Below are 25,000 nucleotides of genomic sequence, written 5' to 3'. Positions count from 1 at the left end.
TGGGCTTTATGTGTTCTGAGCGCCACCTCCTGGTCATGGGTACTTGGAAAGAAAGTTTTTGTCTGGTCTCATAGTGAAGACATCACATTGTGTCAATTGAACAGTAATATGTGGCTGTGTCCTCAGTTTTAAGACTGTTCATTTGCAGGTAGGCCATGCTTTGAGAATCATCTCTGGAGATGGTGAATCTGCCTTTTACTGAATCGGCATAGTAGGTCGCATAATTGTAACTTTTAATGTCTATGCTAGCAACCCATTCAAGACCCTTCCCTGGAGCCTGGCGGAACCAGAACATGGCATAGTCACTGAAGGTGAATCCAGAGGCTGCACAGGAGAGTTTCAATGACCCCTCAGGCTGCACCAATCCTCCACCAGACTCAACCAGCTGCACCTCACAATGGACACCTGCAAACAGAGAGGATCCTGATCAAGAAACTGTCACACATGTCCACTGTCTGTCTCACTCATGTCTACTCACACACTCAGGGCCCCTTGTTATCTACCTTTTAAAAGAACAGCAAAGAAAACCCAGTGCAACCCTAACCCCATGTTGAATGTTCTGTTTTCAGTGCTGATCACTGAATGGGAAGACAGGGCTAGAGTCCTCTGCCTGAACTGCAGGGTAAGGGCAGGGCTGCTTTTCATGAGCAGAGGAAGGCCATATTTGCATCTCGCCCTACATATCTTATGCTCTGATGTGGGAACCTTTGGGGCAGCAGTTAATGGTGCAAATGTCTGAGAGAAAATGAAGAACCAAAGTGAGCATGATTTCATTAAAATGTTATTCATTTTGTATTTGTAATAAAACTTCAACAGCTTTAATATATTTTTATTGTGCTCTTGTTCCACACTCACACTTTATTTTCTATCTTACCAAATATTATATAATAAATTCATCAGAAGTTTTGAATCAAAATATACAATTTTATAATTTTAGCAGAATTAATATAAAGTTCAATGAATAGTAAAAGTAAACTATTAATTACCATAACAAAACTCAACTGAGGACATAGCACAGTGGGACTCACAAAGTCCCAAGATTTATCCTCATTATTGAAAAGATAAAATATATATTAAATAAGCATTGATACTCACAGAGATTATTCTTTGAGACATAATAAAAACACATGGCAAACTTTTGTTCACATATATGTTGTATGCTTGTGTTTGGGTGTGTTAGTTAACATCCTTGGCAATCATGCCATTATTATTTTAATTTCCACAAACTAAGTATATGTTCCCCGTCTGTGGTTACCTCAGGAAGGAGAGGAGTCTGTTGCCTGGTCTATAGTGCCATGGTTGTATGTCATCTCATCTCTCTAATTCAACTGAGAATGTGGTACTTTCATCATGGTTGTTGTAAAATAAGTCTCAAGAGGAAGAACCTTGGAATATCCCCCCTGTAATAGAAAGAAGAATTGGGTCCTTATTGTCCAATGGAGTAATTAATTTTACTATTAGAGAAACTGGGTTTGTTATGGCTAAGAGGGTTTGTGGACTGTGGTATTATTGTTTCTGTTGCATTCCCAGGTAAAGAAACCTCATTCAAGCCACTAAATGCAGTGACACAATGATCTGAAGTCATTTTGGCTTTGATCCTTAAATGATCAAATCATTTCTCTTATGGGCTTTGTATATTTAACAGGATTTTATGTGGGCAAGGGAGAGGGAAAAACTCTGGGTAGATGTAGTAATCTCCGTTGCTGTCCCTTGTTGTCACCTGTCCCTGGTGGCCGTGAATGGCTGACCTGAATTCCTCTTGCATCAGGTTGATCTTGTCTGGATTTGCCCTGAACCAGAGTCCAGCTGATGTGTAGGACTCACCCAGGTCTACAGTGTGGATATGGACTTCTGTTGCATGGCTTCTATTGAGCTCTGGTCTCCTTCGCACAGTAGATGTTGTCGTCTCAGTGACTTCCTTCTCACAGCTGACCAGCTGGGCAATATTCAGGAGTAATTCTGACAGCTGTGTGACAGACAGGAAGGACAACACTCAGGAGTAATTCTGACAGCTGTGTGACAGATGGGAAGGACAACACTCAGGAGTAATTCTGACAGCTGTGTGACAGACAGAAGGAAGGCATGTGCACACAAAGATGAGCATGTTGTTAAGAGTGGCCTCATCGTATGTCTTAGGAATTGAACGCATTTAAATATATCAGTTCAGTAACCCCAGGAATGGCTGCATGAAACAAAATGATCAATTTCATTTCAGCTAGTGTAAAAGGGTTAAGAAAAAACCATCAGGGGAATTTTCAGTTGATGTTTCCCCAGAATTATTTCAGTGATGCTGAAGTTTTCCTGTATTCACCCAGCACCAAGGTCCCACAGTCACTTATACAATTCCTGTATCCAACCTGGTCCTGTAACCACTCAGACCCAAGTAAACACACAGCGGCTTTTATTAATTAAAACTGTTTGGCCATTAACTCAGGCCTACCATTGATTAGCTCCTACACTTAAACTCAGCCCATTTCTGTTAATCTATAAATGGCCACGTTTTCCATGGCTTTACCTGTGTGTTATTACATGCTCCTCCCTGGACGGTGGGCTGGTATCTCCTGACTCAGCCTTCCACTTCCCAGAATTCTCCTTGTCTGCTTATCCTGCCTATACTTCCTGCCTGGCTACAGGCCAATCAGTGTTTTATCAACCAATCAGAGCAACATACTCACAGCACACAGAACATCCCACAGAATTTCAGGGTTCTGGTGCCTGGCTGGTGTGTAGAAAGAGACTTGTTCTCAGACAAGACACTTGATGACCAGGTGTGTGCTTCTTATCCAGTGATAACATGAATCAATTGAGGCTCTGAATGAACTAAGGGCTGGCAAACCTTTGGCAAGACATTTGTTTTCTGAATGTTTGTCTCTCAGTCCCAAAAGAACAAAATAGAATTTTTTCACCCTCATAGACTTGTATTTTATTTTATTTTGTTTTTCTCTATTTTATTAATTTTAAGTCATACAGGGTATATTGATTACATCCCCAAAATACTTTCCACATGTCATCCAACCTTATGCCTTATGTTCTCTCTCTCATTCTCTTTATCTATCTATCATCTATCTATCTATCTATCTATCTATCCCCAGTCTCCCTCCTTCCCTCCCTTCCTCCTTTGCTCCTGGTACTTCTTATCTACTCTTCTTTGTCACTGTTGTCTTTGTCACTGTTCCAAGTATAGACCTTTGGTTTCTGAGGATGGTGATTCAGGTCTTAAGAAGAAACCCTTCCCAGACTTAGTACCTGGTAATTGGTCATTTCTGCTGGGTGGCTCTGTAAGGAGGCTTCTGATTATAAAGACATGATGGCAGGAACAAGAAGCTGAGAGCTCACCTCTTCAAATGCAAACACAAACCAGAGAGCAAATCAGTGGAGTGGTTTATGTCTGGGCTCACATGGAAGTCCCCTCACTGTGCCGCTAGCTCAGTAATACAGAGTATCGTCCTCAGATGTCGAATATTCAGTGGAGATAGAAAGTGTTGTTAGAATTGTCTCTGGAGCCAGTGAGTTGACCCTTCACACACTACTGGAATCTATATACTCACTATAACCATCAGTAACCACTGAGACACACTCTTGCTCCTTCCCTAGCCTGGCAGACACAGATTACCCAGTAGTCCCTTACTACACATATCCCCTGTGATGATAATGATTGTAGACTGCCTATGGAAGACTTAACAGATAACATCCACACTTAAGGAAATATATACATATTTGTCTATTTTTGCTACAGTTACTTCACTTTGATATTGAAAAATTCATGATTTTATATTTTTAACAGTTGTGTAATATTCTGTTGTATAAAGATACTACATTTTCTTTTTCCCCTTTCATTAAAACAGATGTTTTTCTCATATAGTGTATCTTGATTACAGTTCCCCTTCCCTCTACTGTTCTTAGTTCCACCCTTCCACTGCCATCAGAATCCAATCTCTTTATGTCTTGAATTCTAAGAAGTAATAATAAAATAGAACATAATAAGCCAAAAGGAGAAATCATCACATTGATTTTGGACAAATCAAATCAACAAAAGGAAAAAAAGCCCCAGAGAAGACACAAGAATCAGTGACATACACATTCACACACTCAGGAATCCCATAAGATAAATGGTAACAAACATAGAGATCCACACCAGACATTGTAGAGAGACCTTGGAACACACATCTCTAAAAAATGGGATGTCTCTAACCCTCAGAGTTCAGGGAAACCCACAGACGATGCAGGTGAAAGAGTGTAGCAGCCAGAGGGATGCAGGACACCTGGAGAACAAGGCCCTCTAAATCAGCTGAGCAAATGTCATATGAACTCAGAAAGACTGAAGCAGGAAGCACAGGACAGACCAGGTCCTCTCCACATATATTACAGCGTTCAGTTTAATATCACATTTTCTTCATCCATTTTTCCAATGATGCACATCTAGGCTGTTTCCAATTTTTAGTCATCAATAGAGCAGCAAGAAACATGATTTAGCCAGTGTCTCTTGTAGGATGCAGAGTCCTTTGGGTATATGCTCAAGAGTGATATAGCTGGATGCTGGGGTGGATCTATTCCCAGCTTCCTGTGGAACAGCTACACTGATTTCCAAAGTGGCTGTACCCAGTGGGAAGCTTTACCGTATAAGATGTTTGGGCATTTTAAAATGACTCTGCAACATGGAACAGACAGTTCCTGGAATCACGGTCATACAGCCACTTGGCAGATGCCTTCCTGGTATATTGTTGAGTCTTGTTCAATTCAGAGGCCATAATGGAAAGATTCCCTTGCCTTCTTATCATTCCCTCCTTTCATGTTGGAGGAGAACAGAGGAGCTTTTTGAAGACACTAGTATTTCAAAATGTATTTTAAATTCAACATAGGTTTGAATAATTTCTAACATAAAATTGGCAAAGGGGATTCATGCCTCCAACAACATATTCAGCATATGAGGTTTCATCAATTTTCAGCACATTGTATTCATATTTCAAGGGAAAAGAATATTTGATCCAGGAACACACAAAGTTAATGCTCTAAATTATAGAATCTTCTTACTGAATCAAAACCTTGAGATTGTAGTGGGTAGCTCAGAGAATGTTGGGCTTCTAAGACATTTTGATTTGGAAGTTTGTCTTCTTGGCACAAAATGGCCTGTTGGGCAAAGAACTGCCCTTGCCTCAACTGCTGACAATATGAATGCTGTCCTTCTGAACAAGCAGGACACAAGGAATCTGAATCTGCCAAGACAGGGTAAGATGATCATTCAGAATTCCTGATTCTGAAAAATTTCTGTCAGATACTCTAAACCTGTAGCCAATTTGAATGCACCAACAATGCTGAGAAACGTTAGGTGACTGTCCATGCTGCCAGCTGTCTCTGTCTACTCTTGCAAGACTCCCAAAAGTTCCTTGCATCCATCATCCATTTCTCAAGTATCATTATATTCCTTCTGAGGTCTTTGATGGGATTGAAGACAGCAGTTATAGTTACAACTATATATATATATATATATATATATATATATATATATATATATGTATGTATGTATATATGTGTGTGTATGTATATGTATATATGTGTATGTATGTTTATGTATGTGTATATATATATATAATATCTTAGATAAAACTTATTAACTATTAGATTAAGGTTCTTTATGATAGGACACCTTTTGGAGTGATCTTTGTAACATGCCATTTACCTATGCTCCAGACTTCTCTGGATTTTAGTATGTCTCTCTTGTTTGATATTGTTTGCATTGATTGTAGTTCCATCTTATCTAGGTCATTATCCATTATTACTCCTAGACAATATTTAATAGCAATTCCTTTGTATATAGTCTTTTATTAGGTTAAAACCTTCTTATTTAGACAAAAGGGGGAGATGTAGTGGGTAGCTGGTCCAGCTTTGACCTGGAAGTACCACCCTCTTTGAGGCTTCAGCAACTGTCATGCCTACAAGGCAGAGCCAAAACAAGAGCCCTGAAGACCCAAGATCCAGATGGGCCAGCTCTCTTCGTTCCTGGATCCTGGACATTGGAGGTAGACCAAGCAGAGTTCTCCAGAGAACACCGCTGGACTGCACTACACCCTTCCCAGACCCTGTAACCTATCCCTTCACTTGTAAGTTACCCCACAAAATAAACCTCCCTTTTAACTAACTACGTGGAGTTGCCTTAATATTTAAGCCAATATGAGATCATCAAGTACCACAGGCCTCCATGCTGCTTGTTATTAGCCCAATTATCCAAAACCAAACACACTACAGAACAAGGGTGACTTCAAGATATCCAGAAGACCATGAAGTATGATGGTGCATCAGAGTAGGTCAATGTTCTATAAATGCATGAGACTGTAGGTCAGGGTACTGGGAATGGAAAGGCAGTAATTTGGGACCAGATAATTATGAATAATCACAAACCTATTCTTAACTACCATGTATATGCACTATGCCAATAAGTGAGTTTTATGCAAAGTAATTTAATAATAATTTAATAATACTTTCGGTCAACTTATAAGAATTACACTTATGTGGCAGTGCATTCTGATATGAATATCTCTTACATTCTAAGAAACTGAAAGTTCTGCTAGTCAATACAGCCCAAATTAAGAATACACATTCAGGTTACTTGTGACTTAAGACAATGAGAGGAGTTTTGGTTTCCTCAGATGTTGTTTATGTGAATTTTACTGATAAAATTCATGCTTATACTTTATTCAAAGCTACTCCAAAAAAGTTCTAGTCTCTTAGAATCCAGAGATGTTTTGTCAGTATGCATTATCACAGTTTTCCCTTCTACCTTAGTGTTTTACAACAGAAGAAACATGTAAATGGAGGTGGTCACTGGACCTCAATTCACACCATTTTATTTACAGAGGAGGGGGTGGAAAAATTGATATTCAGAATGATGATATTTGAGAAAGTCCAGTCTAATCTTCTTGTCATCTGAGTCCCAAGGCAGCTTCCTGCTCCCCAGGGTTTATGACACACTCAGGATGTGGGTTGCAACACTGTGTCTCTCACAGTAATAGACTGCAGAGTCCAGTCCAGAGGTCAGGCTGCTGAGATCCATGTAGGCTGTGGTGGAGGATGTGTCTGCAGTCAGTTTGGCCTTGGCCTTGAACTTCTGATTGTAGTCAGTACCACCATTTCCAGGATTAATAACTCCAATCCAGGGCCTGTGCAGGACTCTGCTTCACCCAGTGCATATTGTAGCTGGTGAAGTTGTAGCCAGAAGCCTTGCAGGACAGCTTCACTGTGGCCCCAGGTTTCACCAACTCAGCCCCAGACTGCTGCAGCTGGACCTGGGAGTGGACACCTGTGGAAAGAAAGGCAAAGTGGATGTCATTGTCACCTCAGTCCCTGCTCTTCTTCAGGTTTGGAACTGGAAAGCCACTTACCTGTAGTTACTGACAGGAGGAAGAGGATGCTCCAGCTCCAACCCATGGTGAGAACCTGTGTGCTCAGTGACTGTGGAGAGGACACTGATCATATGCTGTTCTGGGATGTGTACATCGTCCTATTAATCACCACAGACTCAAGAAATTTTCATATTCATGAGCAGAGAACTTCTTAGGTTAAAACCTAGTCCAGCTTGAGAAGAAGGATGTAGAGGGCCTTGGGTCAGGCTGTAATATGTTAAAGTCCAAGTCCTAATCCTGTCTGTGACAAATGGGCATGGTAGGAGCAAGGGAAGACAGGTTGAGTTTATGGAGTAAATATGTACAGTGTACATTGTATATCTGTATGAAAATTCTAAACATATGGAATATTGTTATTTCAGAATAATGATCTTGTTCATGTCTTGCACTCTTCATTCATGGATGCAAGGCATTTGTGTCCTCCCCATATGTCCCTCTTGCTCCCTTTATGACCTCCCAAAGCAGCAGGGCTCTCTTCTAACATATTGGTGTCTTTTATTTTATTAATGAACAACTCACTAAGCCTACTTAATGCTATCTGTACATGGGGGGGACATCCCTTAGCTCATAAGTAACCTCAAAGTGGTTACAATCCTAAGAAAAGTGATTCTAACTTCCTAAGCAGTCTTCCAATCCCAACAGCTCTTCAACTTGCAGTGTGGATGGGGAATCCCACCCGACCTGTGTTGTAACTTTTTAAAACATTTTAACACTTTGTTAGTAGTTGGTGCAGGGCACCCATGTGCCAAGGCCTGTGTGTGAAACTTAGAAGACATCATATGGAGATCAGTTCTCTTCTTCTAAGACGTGGCTTTTGGAAATAAACTAAATTTGTCCAGTTTGCGAAGAAGGCATTGCTACCTGCTTACCTTTCCACTGGCTTCCGTGCTGTGATTTTGACTCGTTTTATTTTGTGCTGGTAACTACAACTGCTGAGAGTTCCTTTGTGCAGTGAGAATGTGTCAATCTCCATATACAGACGTTCATGTCTTTAACCTCATTCTCTGAACCTTACATTGTTTCTTTTCCATTTCTGATGGTCCTTGAGCTTTGGGTGGGAGGTTGATATCAAGGTTGATTTCAATGAGTCTCCTGTATCTTTGAAAGTACTCATTCATTCTCAGCACTTTGACCAGTCACGAATGTCTGCATTGATCATTACACAGCATACAGAAGGTCAAGGCTGAGAGCAGCACTAATCTATTGGGTAAAAAGATAAGTATTATAAGTCAGTTTGACAACTAGACCATGAGTAATACAAGTAGGGTCTACTAGGTCTATGCCAGCCCTAGCCATGGGCTGTTGAGCATGCTTACATGGGATGAAGTCTTTCTATGGAGCAGGCTACAAATACAATTAGAAAGCAGTTGGTCACAAGTAACAGGCACCAGTTGGTACATCCTGCCTGGAAGATTGATATTGTCGATGGCCAGACCCTGTGTTGTGGAAGACCACTGATGTCTTTTCTCTCACTACAGGCTGCATAGCACCTTCCTGTACTAGTAAATCAAGCTAGAAGGGTGCATTTACTGTTCAGGTCAAGGTTGGTTTCCCCATGTTCTCCAACCAAAGTCCTTATCTACCAAGGAAATGCAGATTAAAAAAACTTTAAGTTTTGATTTTACCCCAGTAAGAATAACCATAATCAAGAAAACAAATACAGGTAAGGATATGGGAGAAGGGTAATCCTTATTCATTGTTGATGGAAATGTAAACTAGTGTAGTTACTTTGGAAATCATTTGCGAGATTTCTTCCAAAGATAAGAAATAGAACTGTGATATGTCTCAGCTATATCCTTCTCAAGCTTATACTCACATTATTCTACATATTATTACAGAGACACTTGCACATCCATGTTCATTGCTGCTATATTCACAAAAGCTGAGAAAATGGTAACAACATAGATGTTCAACAACAGACAATAGGTAATGATAATGTGACACATATAGACCATGGAATACTACTCAATGGAAGAATACAATCTACAGGTAAATTGATGGAATTAGAAAAAATATGAAATTGAAAAAAATATGCTAAATGAGGTCACCCAAATACAAAAAAAAATAAATGTGTAGCACGAATCTTAAAATATCTTATTAATAAAAACAAACCTGGAAGCCAGGTACTGGGGTCAACCCTGGAAAATCAGAGAAGCAGAACAAGTCATAGCTTCCTCGCCTGGCCTGTGTCCTCAGACTGGAAGCCTCTGTGTCCTCATCCAGAATGAATCTCAGCTAAACTGTTGCTCAAAAACCAAAAATCTTAACCAGGCTCTACTTCCTGGTCCTCACACCTTATATACCTTTCTGCTTTCTGCCATCACTTCCTGGGATTAAAGGCTCTTGTTACCATGCCTGGCTGTTTCCATTATGGCCTTGAACTCACAGAGATCGGGATGGATCCTTGCCGCCCAAGTGATAGGATTAAAGGCGTGTTTGACACTATTTTCTGGCCTCTATATCTAGTGGCTGTTCTGTTCTCTGATCCCAGATAAGTTTAGTAGGGTGCACAATATTTTGGGAAATAGAATATCACTACAAAAATGTTTCATGTTCTATCTCATATGTGAATCAAAGCTGAAATGTTTTGTTTTCTGTGTTTAGTTTCTAAAAGGAGGCAGACTAGAAAAGGTTCATTTTGATTTGAGGTACAAAGGGATTTCATTTGATGAAATACAGATAATGAGTATGGAAGGAACAGCTATTAGAGACACAAATATTCAAACATAAAGTATTGTTGGGAAATAGAAAAGTGAAGGTTTGTGGTAGGGTTAACAAAATTTATCAATTATAAGGAACCTGTAGTGAAATCTGTCTACAATCTTGCAACGGAAGCAAAAATATAATTATACAGTACGTAGAGTGCATGTGGCATGACAAAAGGAAGGGTTGGGACACCAGGAGCAGAGGAAAGCGACATGTGGGATGGGAAGGACACATAAAATGCAATGTTGTTTCTAAAATAAAAAGACTGGAAATAGTGAACAGTTCATAGTGGCCTAGTTTTACACTTGGGGTAGTCTTCATGTTTATGGAATAATTTTGAGCTCATTTTGTGGTGTAGTTTTATGATAAGCTGTTACAGTATTTTATCAAAAATGATAAAACTAATAAAAGAGCAACAAAACTAGAGGTGTCTAGATAAGACTTGTAGTTTAGCTAAGAGTATTGTCTCAGTGGTCTGATTCTGAATATTTTCTATGGGCCTCAGTCATCTGGTTCTCATTATGTTCTATGATTATGCGGGATATCTGCTTGCAGAAAGCTGAATAGAAAGTACATGGAAGAGCTTTGCATTTTATTTAACTTGTGAAATCTTGAGCACAGGTACCTGAATGGATAAACAGACATTTCTGCTCCTCAAAGACACAAGTTATTGAAAATCTCACTTCTGGGTACATGAGATCTCCCTCTGAGTTAACGGTGAGAGAGGGCCCATGCTGAAAACAGCATGTGGTGCAGACATTGTTCTTGGTTGGACAAAGTAACTACATGGTTAGACCTTACTTTGGGAAGCAACTTGAAAACTGACTCCAAGGGAACAGTGTCTTCCAAACATGGTAGGGATGATGCACATAAGAATTCACGGAGTCTGTGACATCATGCACAGAGCCTGCACAAGTTAAAGTCTTGGTCTCAATGTTCTTTTGCTTAAATCCATGTTTTCTGATCTTGTATTTTTATGTTTACTTTCTTTTGTCTTGTTTATGTGTCTTGTGATGTAAAAAAAATACTCTCTTTGTGCCTGTTTGCTTTCTATAGAGAGAAAAAAAAGGTTGTGGAGTTGAATGTGTGGAGATGTAGGAAGGATCAGGAAGATATGTCAGGGGAAATCATAATCAGAATATATTGAATAAAATACATTTTTTTCAAAAAATAAGAATAAATAAATAGAATTAAAAACAATAAAATACAAATATCTGAAATATTTAATAATATTTTCTGTGTTTGAAGATAGAAACTTCACATACAAACAGCAGCAGCTGTAGTTCACCTAATAGGCTTTTAAAAAGGAGTCCACAGAGGTTACAGAGTCTCCTTCACAACTCTGTCCTATTGATTATTGAGCCCACTGTGCCCCCTGCTGGTCCTGAACTCCCCTGCAGGTAGATTAGTCTTGGCTTATTCTGAAGTTTCATTGTCTCTCTTGAGGAGGAGCATATTCCTGAAACTTCAGTGTTCACAGAGCTCAGGAGCAGGAGGAAATGGACTTTTTTTCTTGAGTTTGTGACTAGATGTGTCAGAGATTGGTTTTAAGTTGTGTTTGTATTTTTATTAATGTCCCTTGAATACCAGAGTCTCCCTGTATGCAGCTGGATCTAGCCCCAGCAGTACCCACTGGTATCACAGTAACTACAGAAGACAGATTCATGTATAGCTTCATCAGGCTACACCTGGGTCAGAGCACCTGAATCAGATGACCACAATGTGTCCTGATCTCAGATGCAGCACATCACACATCTACATAAGAATTCCTGAGACACTGAGATCCAGGAGTCAACAGAAAGAAACAAACCAGTGTGGTACTCACAGGTCAGTTAACATCTCCAGAAAAAACAAGTGAGAATAAATAGTAGTCAAGAAAATTTGGGCTATGACTCAGTATGTGTCATGACTGCATATGTGGCTGTATTTAACGAATAAAGAAATCAGAGATCTGTTTGATAGGGATCCTCGTGGATGGAGGGTAAGTGACCATAGACATCTTTATCTCCCCATACCTACCTTTCCAAAACAGGATCCTCTTATTCCAGGACAAGGCAAGTATTAGTAATGTTATTCAGGAGCTGAATGTTTTCACAGACAAAAGACAGTTTTGTAATCTTGCCAAGAATGACAGAAGCCAATAACATTATGTAAGATTTTGTGTATGTTTGTCATTCAATGTCTGAAGCACAGGTACACAAATTAACACAAAACTACATGCCACAGAAAGTCAGGATATATACATATTTTGCTTTAATATACCTAATATTGCAAGAGAGAAGCTGTTGGGACCTGGATGAAGCTTGGCTTCTCTTCTCTCATTTGTTAGCATGGACATGATCTACTGTATACTGTCAATCCAGAGTGCAACACCCTCTTCATTATAGAGGAACACTTATCCCTACAATTCAGGAAGCTGGATGAGCTTTGCTTGGATTTCAGATTCTGTTCTAACCCTGTAAAAGGCTATCTTGTTTCATTTCATACTCCACCGTGGTGGGTTATGGAAGGTCTATCATGAGTGGCAATGTGCAGGAGTGCTGGCTGGCTAAAGCAGAATAGATTCATATAGACATCCTCTTTAAATAATGCTGTGAATTCTCAAAAGTCTTGGCTCTTAGGGATTTGAGAGAGATGATGTGACATTCTTCCATTAGTTTAAAGTAATATAAGTATCACAATATGTGATGAGCTGGTGCAATGTCTATGAAACTGTGCAGGAGTTTCCATGAATGCAAGTACACTTTGATTTCTAACATTTTCCTATCTACACTTCCCTCTGTGGATAATGTACCCTAATCATGTTGATTGGCCCTGTTTCACTTCTAATAATGCCTCAGTGTTCCTTCTGATATACATGATTGCTCTGAAGACTCCTTAAAGTCCAGCGCACAGTTTGCACCATTCCTTAGACCCACCACAGGGAGGACTGTGTCCAGATCTTGGCCAAAATATCCTCACTCTCATTGCCTCACAACGGATACAGCATGGTGTCCTCAGTGGCCAGATATCTAAGACTCAGGAAGAACTATTTGATATGTCTCTGGTCATGTCTGAAGTGTCCATTCAGCACGGTACCTCTCGAGGAACTTACAAATGACTTCTTGATCCCATTTATCTGGGACAATGGAATGCAAGAATCTCTGAAATTAATAGTGAAGGAACAGCCAGACTGCACAAGTCAAGGAAAGTATCTGTGATGATCAGTTGGACTTAGGCTTGTATACCCTTTAGTTCAAATCCATTGAATACATGGTGTGAAAATTAAATCAGTGGCATCAAAAAGATTTTAAAAAGTAAATACAAATCACCAGTTTGTAATTACATGAGAAAGAGCTGTCATGTTGATGAGCCTCCACAAAAATCAAATTGATTGATTAAAAGTTTTGTGGTTCTAAGAAAACGCTGCAGATGACAAGGGCAGTGTTCATTGTCCAGTGACTATCCTCAAGCCAGAAGATATTTTTTGTCTCTGGGAAGCACTAGAATGGAGAAAAACTATATTCAGTCTAATACTTACATTCAGTAGGTGAAGAAGTATCCAGACATTTCCCTAGTGAAGGTGAAATGTATTCAGAGATCATAGAGACAAAGAATTCCTGGGAAGACTAGTGTCTTCACAGAGCAAGGATTTTAATGCAGTAGATAGGAACTGTGGTGTCATAAGAAGTCCACGTTGGTAATGACATGCCTCATTGCTATTCACCAATTTTTTCATATACTCTATAATCATCATCAGCTTACAAGCCTGAAGTCTCTTGCATATAGAATAAGATGTCAGAGCTCTTAAGAGTGAAATTCTACAGCAGATATTACAATATTCCTTGAGTGAAGTTTTTGCAACCTTGTTAACAGCTGCCCTTACCATGCCTGCAAAAATCTGTTCTTCCAAGTTGCTAAGTTTGAAATTAATCTACACAATAATAAATCCCCCTTTGCAATTGGAGGAAGACAAGATTGTACTTTGGCCACTCATTCCTATTTATTGTACTATTTTTAATTTGGCTTACACTTTCATAGGTTCTTCTGTCTAAACCAATTCATGTGGGAGGTTGGGAATCTATCTCAGTCAAGTCTTTGGAGGACACCTTTACTGATGGTTAAGGGCTTCTGAGTTCAGCCCCAGACTGCTGTGACTGAACCTGGGAGTGGACACCTGTGAAGAGGATGCCACTGTCACTTCACCTCTCTCTCTCTTCCTCACACCTGAGACAAGGGACCCACTTACCTATAGCTGCTGTCAACAGGTAGAGCATGATCCAGGTACATTCCATGTTGAGAATCTGTTTGCTCAGGGACTATAGACAATTGGTTACTAATGTAGTGTGGTGGAATGTGTGGACATCCCTGTATTTACAACCACACATTCTAATTTGCATATTCACAAGGGAGTATATATTTTAGATCAAGACTTTATCTTGTTTGAGACAAAACAGAAAGAGGATTACTGTGTTAGGCAGAAAGATCATGAGGTCTGAGTTTTAAACCCATCTGAGATTATGCATTCTTTGCTCCATCCTGGCAACTGTTTTGTTGCTAGAGTTTTCTGCCTTGCCCACAGTCAGGACAAATCTTTGTCACCCGCCAGTCCCACAGCCACTCAGACCCAACCAAGTAAACACAGAGACTTATATTGCTTACAAACTGTATGGCCGTGGCAGGCTTCTTGCTAACTGTGCTTATAGCTTAAATTAGTCCATTTCCATAAATCTATACCTTGCCACATGGCTGGTGGCTTACCGGCATCTTCACATGCTGCTGGTCATGGCGGCAGCTGCAGCATCTCTGGTCATGGCGGCGGCTGCAGCCAGTCCTTCTGCCTTCCTGTCCTTTTATTTCTCCTCTCTGTTAGTCCTGCCTATCCTTCCTGCCTAGCCACAGCCGATCAGGTTTTATTTATTAACCAATCAGAACAACTTGACATACAGACCATCCCCCAGCACAGCCAAGTGCAGACCATCTCAAACACCTGCACTCAGGTCCATGGTCCTAATCATCCTCTATGCGGACCTGCTGGGTAACGCCACAAAGAACCCAAGAAGGGCTCCCACAGGACATACAGATCATCCCACAGCACTTCCCCTTTTCTTTTTTTTAAAAAGGAAGGTTTTAACTTTTACACATCTTTAAAGCCAGCTTGGTATATTTGGGAATTTGGGCGTAGCTTCTCTTACTACTTCCTGCTGGAGGGGGGCGCAGCATCTCATGGGGATACAAAGAAAATTTCAGGTTCATGGAGTAGTCCGTGAGACTGTATCATCTGAGCCAGTTGCCTTGAAACAATTCTGGATGTTGGATCATCTGGGCCATGGTGTCATCGGAGACCTTTCAGGTGGTCTTGGCTGGTCAAACCTGATGTATCTTAATCTGGAACAAATCCATAGCCTCTGGCTTTCTGTGAAAACAAAATTAGAGTCTCCTTTCCAAAGCAACACATCCTTAGACATAAATTTCAAAATTGAAATACCTTTGAAATATACACATTGATTTAACTGAGCAGTCTTTACAATCACATGTCTTTCTGCAGTTAAAAATCCCAAAGACAATATAATCCAGACTCTCTGTGTGATATCCATCTTTACATGGCTTATTTTTTATATTACTTTTACTTTCTCTTTAAAGACTTTATTTTTTTAAACTTTCTATTTCTTTATATAACTGTCTATGTTCCTTTTCCTCTCTCTTCCAAGCCTATGTACATTTTTACACACATTGTAAAGCATTTAAAGTCTTGTTCCATCTGAATCTGTCTTATTGTGAATCTATTGCTTTAAACTGCAGCATTTGTAAGCTGAAATGGTGCTATGGCTGCTGACTCCACCCACCTCAGCTTCCCAACATGGCGGTGGTCCATTTACCACCAGCTCTGGGAGCCATCGTGGGTCTGTGCTTTTATCCAAGCACCGTGTAGCCCAGAAACCCTTTTTGCCTTGTACTAGCAAAGGCCAAATCCACCATGCAGCTTAATGTGCCATTTGCAGAGGCCTCATTCCCGCCATACAGCACGCTAGGAACACACCAGTAGTTCAAACCGGCAAGCTGCCGCTCATTTGAGAGAGATAATTAGGAAGCTGTTTTTAGCTCTGTTTCAGAATCTTTTTTTCAGGTTTTAGGTGGAAACTCTTGCCCCACGTTGGGCGCCAGATATTGATGTAACCAACCGTTTTATTAAGAAACACAGAAACAATGCAAAAGAGAAAACTGAGAGGTCAGAGCTCAGAGCCAAAATCTCACCATTCTGCCTGCGGTGTCCCAGCCTCCCGAATGAGAGCCCTATTTCCTGTCTGTTCGTCTATTTAAAGAGACAGAACAAGCCACAGCTATCTCACCTCACCAGTTCCTCAGCTGGTCTTGTTTCCTCAGACTGGAAGCTTCTGTATCCTCATCCCAATAGCTCTCAGCTGAACTGTGTTGCTCCAAAGCCTGAAAGCTTAACCAGCCAAATGCTTCTAGTTTCTGGTCCTCACGCCCCACATATCCCTCTGCCTTCTATCACCACTCCCTGGGATCAAAGGCTGGCTTTCTGGGACTAAAGGAGTGTGTCACCACCATGCTTGGCTATTTCCAATGTGGCCTTGAACTCACAGAGATCCAGAGGGATTTCTTTTTCTGGAATGCTAGGATTAAAGGTGTGAGTGCCACCATTTTCTAGCCTTTGTATCTAGTGGCTGTCTGTTCTCTGACCCCAGATAAATTTATTAGAGTACACAATATTTTGGAGAACACAATACCACCATACTGTTTAGATAGAGCTTTTTTATCCCACAAAGAATCAAGTCAACACATCCAGGCTCATTAATGTGAATCAGACTTTAATGGTTCATGGGGCACTTGAACCTCCTTGGCTCCAGTCAAACATACATATGATGCTGAGAAGATTCTTTAGAGCACACTGCCCACTTCAGACACGAGCACAAAACACTGGAGACTGTTGTCCATCCCACACCAATAATGAAGAGGAGTATGGACACTTCTCATATCAAATGAGGATTCTAGGCACACATTTCCCCAAAATGATTCTCAGGGTCTGGAGGCCAAAATATCCTTAACCAATACTGATAAGTAGTTCATGACCTAGTTTCCTATATAGTGGCAACAGAAATCTAATTTGGTTCTTGGTAGGTTCACATATTCATTCTCTTTAACAAAGAAACTCTCCAGTGTAGAAACATGGAGAATCTCACATGTCAACTACTGCCAGGTCCTGCCCAACCTGTTGAACAACCTGAATAGGGGAGTGAGAATGAGAAAAAAACAGAGACTGAAGAATAGACAGAAAAAGAAAAATAGAGTTGGGAGGGCTCTCATCCAATATCATAACAGCCCCAAATTTATTTCTCATAGCCTTTTATACACAAAAGCAACTGGGGAGCAAATGGATCTCCCCCTCTCAAGGACACCATGGTACAAGGACATCATGGGGAAAAAAGTATAAACACCTCCTAAATTCTCAAAACATCTGACAACCGTGCCTTTGGCCATACACCCTGATATCCAGCCTTGAAGAGCAAAACATCTACTACTCATGCCTTTGGCCAATCATCCTGTTATTCTGCCTTGAAGTGCAGTAACAAGATTGACCTCTGTGATGTTAAGTCAATAAGAAATCAAGCCACAAGCTGGAGTCACTGTGGGCTCCCATAAACTACACCATGGTCTATGAATGTAATAATGCTGGCAATGAAGACAACAGAGGCTGTTGGAATTCCCTCAGTTCACAACTTTCCTATCAGGCTTCAGATGTCATTTATTTCTTAGGGATTGGTTGATCTACAGTGCTCCCTTCTAATCCTGAAAAATGGCTTCAATTAGTTTATAAACAGTCCTCTCACTATGGTGCTTATTTCTTTCCTTCACTGTCTACCTGGTGATCTTGAGTAGATATTTCAAGCATGGGTGATGAGCTGTGCTACAGTTGTTTGCAATGTCTCCATAAACCTCAGGATTTCCCTAGGGGTGTTGGATCCAGCTGCAGCAGTGACAACTGATGATTATATGAGTTAAAAGACAGCACAAGTGATGGTCAGGATCTACAAGTACTCTACAAGATAATTTCCCAAATCCTGCAGCTATAATCAAGAGAGAACACTCACAGCATTGGCAACTGTGGGAATCACAATGTGAAATGTACAGATTAGTTCAAACAGCAATACAATATTTTCATGTTTGGGAAGGAACAAAATTTAAGAAAATTTGCACTGATTCAAATGGTTTTCTAATTCAGCATTTGTACTGTTAATGGATGGTATGTTTGTATGTAAACTTAAAAGGGATGGGTTGGTCACTTTGCCATGGAAGTTTCTGGGTGGAAGATGCTGGCTGTATCCTCAGGCAACTCTTGTTTCTCTGGATTTAACATCCCCAAGTTGATACTGCTCCATTATTAGTTCATGGCTGCTAAATATTTTCAGAGATTTGAATGCATTGGCCATAAGCTTAGGGAATGATCATTGTGGAGAAAAGTAACACCAAGGAGTTAGTGGAGCCAATATTACTCTACATATGACTGAAGTGTTTGTCCATGTGCATGAACACATGTGACTTGAAGGCACACATGTTAACACTAAATATATGCTACATATCAGGTTGTAGATGCATTTGTTTGGATGTAGTCAGCATGATCATGAGTTATTTGCATTTCATTTCATAAATTTGGTCATGAGTTGAAAGTTTCAAGTATGTCATGGTACTTCATTTCATGCTTCTTCAAGGCAAGTGTTCCAACTGACATAGGGCATGATTTTCTGGGGTTGTATGTGGTTAACTGAGAGGAATAAACACTGAGTAGACTCAGGAAACACCCTTGCTGACCCCTGTCTACAGTTGTTGCCCAGATACTGCAAAACTGATTTATTTAGTTATCTTCATTTTTGCTCTCTCATATCAATAAGTATTTAGCAATGATATTAATTATATGAATTTGATGTCATTTGTAAATCATAATAAAGAGTAGCTGATTGTGAACCCCTATGTTTACCTTGATGGAACATGGCCTCCAAATGTTTAAGCTCATTCCCGTGTAGTAGTTAATAATACAGTGTTTCAGAACTACCTTATAGATAAGAAAAGTCACCTTATCATTTCTGTGTCATTGTGATACATCAGGGAGGCCATAAGTTGGAGTTCCGTGGAGGATGGAAGCTTTGGCTCTCTTGGAGAAATCCAAACTCTCCCTACAGAAGCCACACTGTCAAACCTAAATTGGTCCAGACAGTCCATATCCAACAACAACCCAGAAATAATACCACTCTTATTCTTTCTGTTGATAGTTTCCCAAATTCACAGAGAGAGGAATCCCCCTTTTTTTTTCTATCCTGACTCTGGGGATAATATTTGAAGTCCCTCATGCTGTTGACATCGTGTACAGAACACAGAGGACATCTGGAGGACATTGGACATCAGAGGATAAGAAATTACTCTCCACAATATCTGGTAAGGAGACCCTTCCTGAATGCCATGTGACCTTATATAAAAAGCCCAGAGGGTAAGGAAGGGTAACAAAGAATCATAAGAATAAAATCCAGAAGGAAAACAAATGTACCAGCAGTAAAATAAACACCCCCAATCAGCTCTCAGCCTGAGGTTCTCCCTCATGTGAGAAGAGCCAGGACAAATTGGAAACAAATTGAGTTTTGTCACTGGGTCTTATTTACACAGCTTTCAGACTTTGATCTGATTCAAAGGTGTGTTTAAACCAGAGAATCCCACTGTGTGATGGAAATTGTTAATATGTAACCATTTGGTCAATGGCAGAGTCATTTCTGCTCCTGAAATTGTCATGATGCCTATGTGGAGCCTGAACATGTGTTTTCCTAATTAAACACCAAACCAAATGAAACAAAAACAAAAACACACACACCAGTGTATGTAGACAGAAAAGAATGGACTCAGACTTGTTAAAGTTATAACAGAGCAAAAAAGCAAGAGAGGGTCTAAGTGGCTTTACTAGTTTTAGAACAGAGAATATGTATGTTTGTGTGTGTCCTGTGCCATACAGTGATGTCTCATCACTGTGTCTTACTCTAATACACAGCTGTCTCCTGTGCAGTCAAAGATATATACCTCAGGATTAACTGGTCCTTAGCTGTATTTCTGGAATGGAGATTAGGCTGAACAAGGATGGGTTTTGTTTTCTGACTCCACAATAACTTCATTTCCCAACAGCGTATCCCATTTTCCAAAACATGGAAAATCCAGGGCTAGTAAGTATTATCTTGTAATAGAATAGTCAGAGATAGCTCAGATGCAGACAGATCCCGTGATGGATTTACAAGGCCAGGTCAACATACCTGTAGTCTTTGAAATCATCACACTTGAAAATTTTCAAGAACCAATGGGGGAGCAGATAGGAACCCTGACCTTTTGGAGATTGTAGAGCTTAGGTTCCCCTGCATCTTCGATGTATAGTGATATTTCATTTGTGCTGGAATGTGATTTTATTTGTATGTTAATAAATAAAGTTGCGTGGGGTCAGAGCTAATAGCAAGCCATAGCAGATGTGGGGGTTGGTGGGGTCACAAGACTTTAATCCAATCACATGGCAGGCAGAGTCAGTGTGTTCAAGGACATAGCCAGCTTGGAGACACAGGCCTTTAATCTCAATACCAACCATAGAGACCTAGAGGTCTATATAGACAGGCAGTGATGAGGAGGTCATTGGTTAGGTTTACAACCAATGAGAAGGCAGAACAGGAAGTCAATAAAAAGGCAGACACACAGGAAGTAGGTCTCTTTTTAAGGGCAAAGACAGCAGTGCCAGTGAGGGAAAGAGGCAATCTTGGTCTCAGCTCTTAGCTACTGCTCTGAACTCTAGGGCTTTTAACTCTGCATTTGGCTATATTTTCGTATTTAAAAAAACCATTTAGAATTACATCTACATCCATGAGGTCTGCTAAAAATTTTGCTCTTATCATAACTTATCTCACATAGAGTATAAGTCTGTTATGGAATATCATTTGCCCTATGATACATAAAATACCTTCTTTAATAAGAGATGATGCTATATCTGTGTAGGTCCATGATCTGTAAAGACTTTAGAGTGTAGGTCAGAGTACGGAGACTGGGAAGGCCGTAAATATGAGATTAGAGAATACTGCATAATTCATAATTTCAGAAGTATTGTCAATTAACATATATAAACATTGTGTCAATAAATGAATTCTGTGAAAAATGTTATAATAGTACTTTTCACCAGCTTACAGAAATTATACTGTTGTGGCAATAAATTATGATAAAAAAAAGCTCTTATATTCTAAGAGATTGATGTTTTTGCTAGATCACACAGTCAGAGTGAACAATAAAATTTGAAGTCCTTCAGACTGTTATCAACTATGTACTCGGGCTGTTTAAACTTCCTTTAAGAGAATATTGTAACACTTAACCTTACTTGCCTAGTATTTACTATGTAATCAGTTTTACATAAAATGATAAGATATAGCTCTATCCTATATTTGTGTGATCTTCCATGATCATAACTGAAGACTAATGCATGAGTGTTTGTATGTGTTTTATGATAACCTTTTGCTGAAAACAGAAAATGTACATTTAAATAAATTATATAAAATGTGTATCCAGGATTTCATAAAACAATATGCAGATGTTATTTGACAGAAAAGGAAGTGTGTACTACCTATTATAGTAAAATTCTCTTAAATGTTTCTCTCAAATATCCCTTATTCTTTTCCCTTGAGATGCCTTCGATGATGTTCAACAAATACAGAGCAAAGATCTTTGTTAAGGACACAGAGAGAGGGGGCTACAGAGGGAAGGAAGAAAGAGAGAGACACAGACACAGACTCACAGAGAGACAGAGAACCAAGGAGACGGGGGGGGGGGGCAGAAGAAAAGGTGGAGATAGATACAGAGATTCAGATCCTACAACAGAAGACAACACAGGAAGATTCACATAGGGGATTTAAATCTGGACTTGCTCTTAGTTAAATGACATCAATGGGAATTGTTTGATTTCTTTCCCTAATGTGATGTGGAAACAGTATTGATGAATCTGAGTTTATTATTAATGTGTTCCAACCAACTACACCTTACATTAACGAATTGGAGTCGAAGCATAATTAAGAGAAACTCATCAGCTAATGACTGTACTAAGAAACATTCATGGTGTCACAGCCATGAGACTCATTCAAAATATTAAGGAAAAAATAATAAGTTGTGCTGTTCTATTGGACCAGTTACACTAAAACATTTAATCCTGCGGAACCAGCTTAGGCTAGCACTACCGTCTCAACAAAGGAAAAGGAAGTCGCAGAATAAACTGTCTTCCTACTAAATTATTTGCATCTTCTCTTCATACTTCTCTTCTGTATGCTAATATATTAATTGATCCATACCCACAGAAGGCATTAAAGAAGTTTCTCAGGCTGGACCATTACAGATAATGTTTCTAGTACTTAGAGAAGTATGACAAGTCCTATCCATGACCCCCCACCATCATTCTCCTCATATAAAGATCTCAAAAATAATGCTGTAGAAAATTCTCTACAAGAATAATAAATGTTATGGCAAATATGTATTAAATAATATCCTTAGCCTGACAAGCTCTTATGCAAACAATTTCCACCACCCCTTAGTTTAGTCTATGGCTGGAGTAACGGATTAACAAATGCGTGTCCACTGCTACTCATAACCAAAGGCAGGGACCTGTATAAACATTACATGTCATCCAATTATCAGACAAAGAAACTTCCCAACAGTAGCACAACAGCTTGCCAGCCCTCACGTGGTTAGCAACCAAAGCAGCCAAGCTGCTATCAGGGCTTGGAATAAATTTTCTGATATTAACATTCCCACAGGCATATTTCCCACTATGGACAGAAATCTACAGAGCCCTTTGTAACTTATTCCTTCATCTGCAACAAGCTATAGAGCAGCAGAGAGATAATAAAGAAGCAGTGTCCACCTTATCTCTTTCATCTACTCATTAAAATGAAAATTTTAACTCTAAAAAGCTTCATTCTGAAGTTGATAGTACCTCTCATACTATTGCTGGTTTGATAAAAAGCATCACAAATTGATGGCACAGAGAAATATAGGTTCACATTCTGGCTTGTCCTTGTGGTCTCCTATATATTTCAAAGGTCAAGGGAACAGGCCATTTTTAAAATTAATATAAACCAAAACTTACTAAACACCATCAACATAGTAAACCTCCCTCTAAAACACCTGGAAAAGGTAATGAATTTCCACTGGCCTAGTCTATGTGGATGGTGGTGACAAAGAGAATCCAATTTCAGGAAATGGGAATGAGCACCCAGGGCTGCTGATGACAGGATCAGGTCTCTACATTCCCAGCTTGGAATCCACTGCTCTTTTTCCAGTGCTGTGTGAGCAGGAGCCCAGCTGGTTGTCAAAGTAGCAGATTCCACACCCTGGGGACCCCACAACATGACATTCAGCTCCATCCCTAATCCTAAAACAATAAGAGATTTGATTACAACTGCCAAAGGCAATTCCTGGACAGATGTATCAATAACTAAAGACATTAAATTAGAAGTCATAGGAGAGGTTAAATCACCTACCCCAAAATCTATGGGGACCCATTTCAACAAAATGCCTGTGCTTCTTTTAGGCAAACAAAATTGGACTATGAAAGGGGCTTTGTTTGTGCACATGCTGTTGATATGTCTTTTACCTGCTTAATTTATGCTATAATTTATTCTCAGCTACTACAACAACAGTGCCAGTCCCTCAGATTTAAGGGATATTTATATCATAATGTATTGCTACAGTTTGTACTATTTTAGTTTGTTTAAAAGGAATCATGTCACCGGAAGTGGTCACTGGTAAAAAGCTGGTCAAGGTATGGTGCACTCTAAGATTCCTGAATCAGCATCACTTTATTCTCTGATCTTCTTTTGAAAAGCTGACAAGGACCCTAAAAGATTGTGAAATGACAAAGGACACTCAGAATGATTATTTCTGAGTAAGACTCCAGGCTAATCTTCTCTGTCATCTCAGTCCCGGGCCAGCTTCCTGCTACCCCAGGGTTTCTGACACACTCAGGATGTGGGTTGCAACACTGTGTCTCTTGCACAGATATAGACCACAGAGTCCTCAGATGTCAGGCTGCTGAGCTCCATGTAGGCTGTGCTGGAGGATTTGTCCACAGACAGAGTGGAATTTACCTGGAACTTCTGATTATGCCTAGTACTACCACTTCCAGGATCAATGACTCCAATTCAATCCAGGCCCTGTCCAGGCCTCTGCTTCACCCAATGCATAAAGTAGCTAGTGAAGGTGTAGCCTGAAGCCTTGCAGGACAACTTCACTGAGGCACCAGGTTTCACCAGCTCAGGACCAGACTGCTGCAGCTGGACCTGGGAGTGGACACCTGTGGAGAGAAAGACAGAGTAGATGTCATTATCACCTCAGTCCCTGTTTCCTCTGCAGGTTCGGAACTGGAAAGCCCCTTACCTGTAGTTACTGACAGGAGGAGGAGGAGGACCCAGCTCCATGCCATGGTGAGGCCCTGTGTGCTCAGTGACTGTGGAGAGGACACTGATCATATGTTGTTGAGGGGATTGTACATCCTTGTATTTATAACCATAGACTTAAGTATTTTGCATATTCATGAAATGGGTGCTTCTTAGATCAGGACCTATTTCAGCTGGAGAAGAAGGTAGAGGATACCTCAGTTAGGCAACAGGATGCTGAGGGCACACCAAAAATTATATTTCAGAAATATTTACACAACAAGGATTATTGCAGCAGCATCCTCTTAACTGAATTATGGGAATAAACTATGTATCTGTCAACAGAGATTTTCATTAAGAAGACATGTTTATATAAACAACACATCGGTTTTTCATCTCCAAGAAATATGAAAATTACATCAGTTATAGAAAATGAATGCAGCTAGAGATTATGTATTAATTAAGAGC

At 40.0% G+C, this 25,000-nt stretch overlaps 2 pseudogenes and 1 gene segment (V, D, J or C); all 3 read right to left on the bottom strand.

The window, feature by feature from the left end:
- Nucleotides 1-82: 82 nt before the first annotated feature.
- On the bottom strand, nt 83-757 carry LOC114687060. The segment is given in 2 exon segments: nt 83-405; nt 504-757. Coding segments are annotated over 2 exon segments (465 nt in total).
- A 6,198-nt stretch (nt 758-6,955) lies between these two features.
- Nucleotides 6,956-7,422, bottom strand: LOC114687059 (annotated as a pseudogene).
- Nucleotides 7,423-17,283: 9,861 nt separating this feature from the next.
- Nucleotides 17,284-24,585, bottom strand: LOC114687058 (annotated as a pseudogene).
- Between the last annotated feature and the right edge of the window lie 415 nt (nt 24,586-25,000).

This window comes from Peromyscus leucopus, chromosome 14, assembly GCF_004664715.2.
Source record: "Peromyscus leucopus breed LL Stock chromosome 14, UCI_PerLeu_2.1, whole genome shotgun sequence".
NCBI lineage: Eukaryota > Metazoa > Chordata > Mammalia > Rodentia > Cricetidae > Peromyscus > Peromyscus leucopus.
This window is presented reverse-complemented; position numbering and strand designations above follow the sequence as displayed.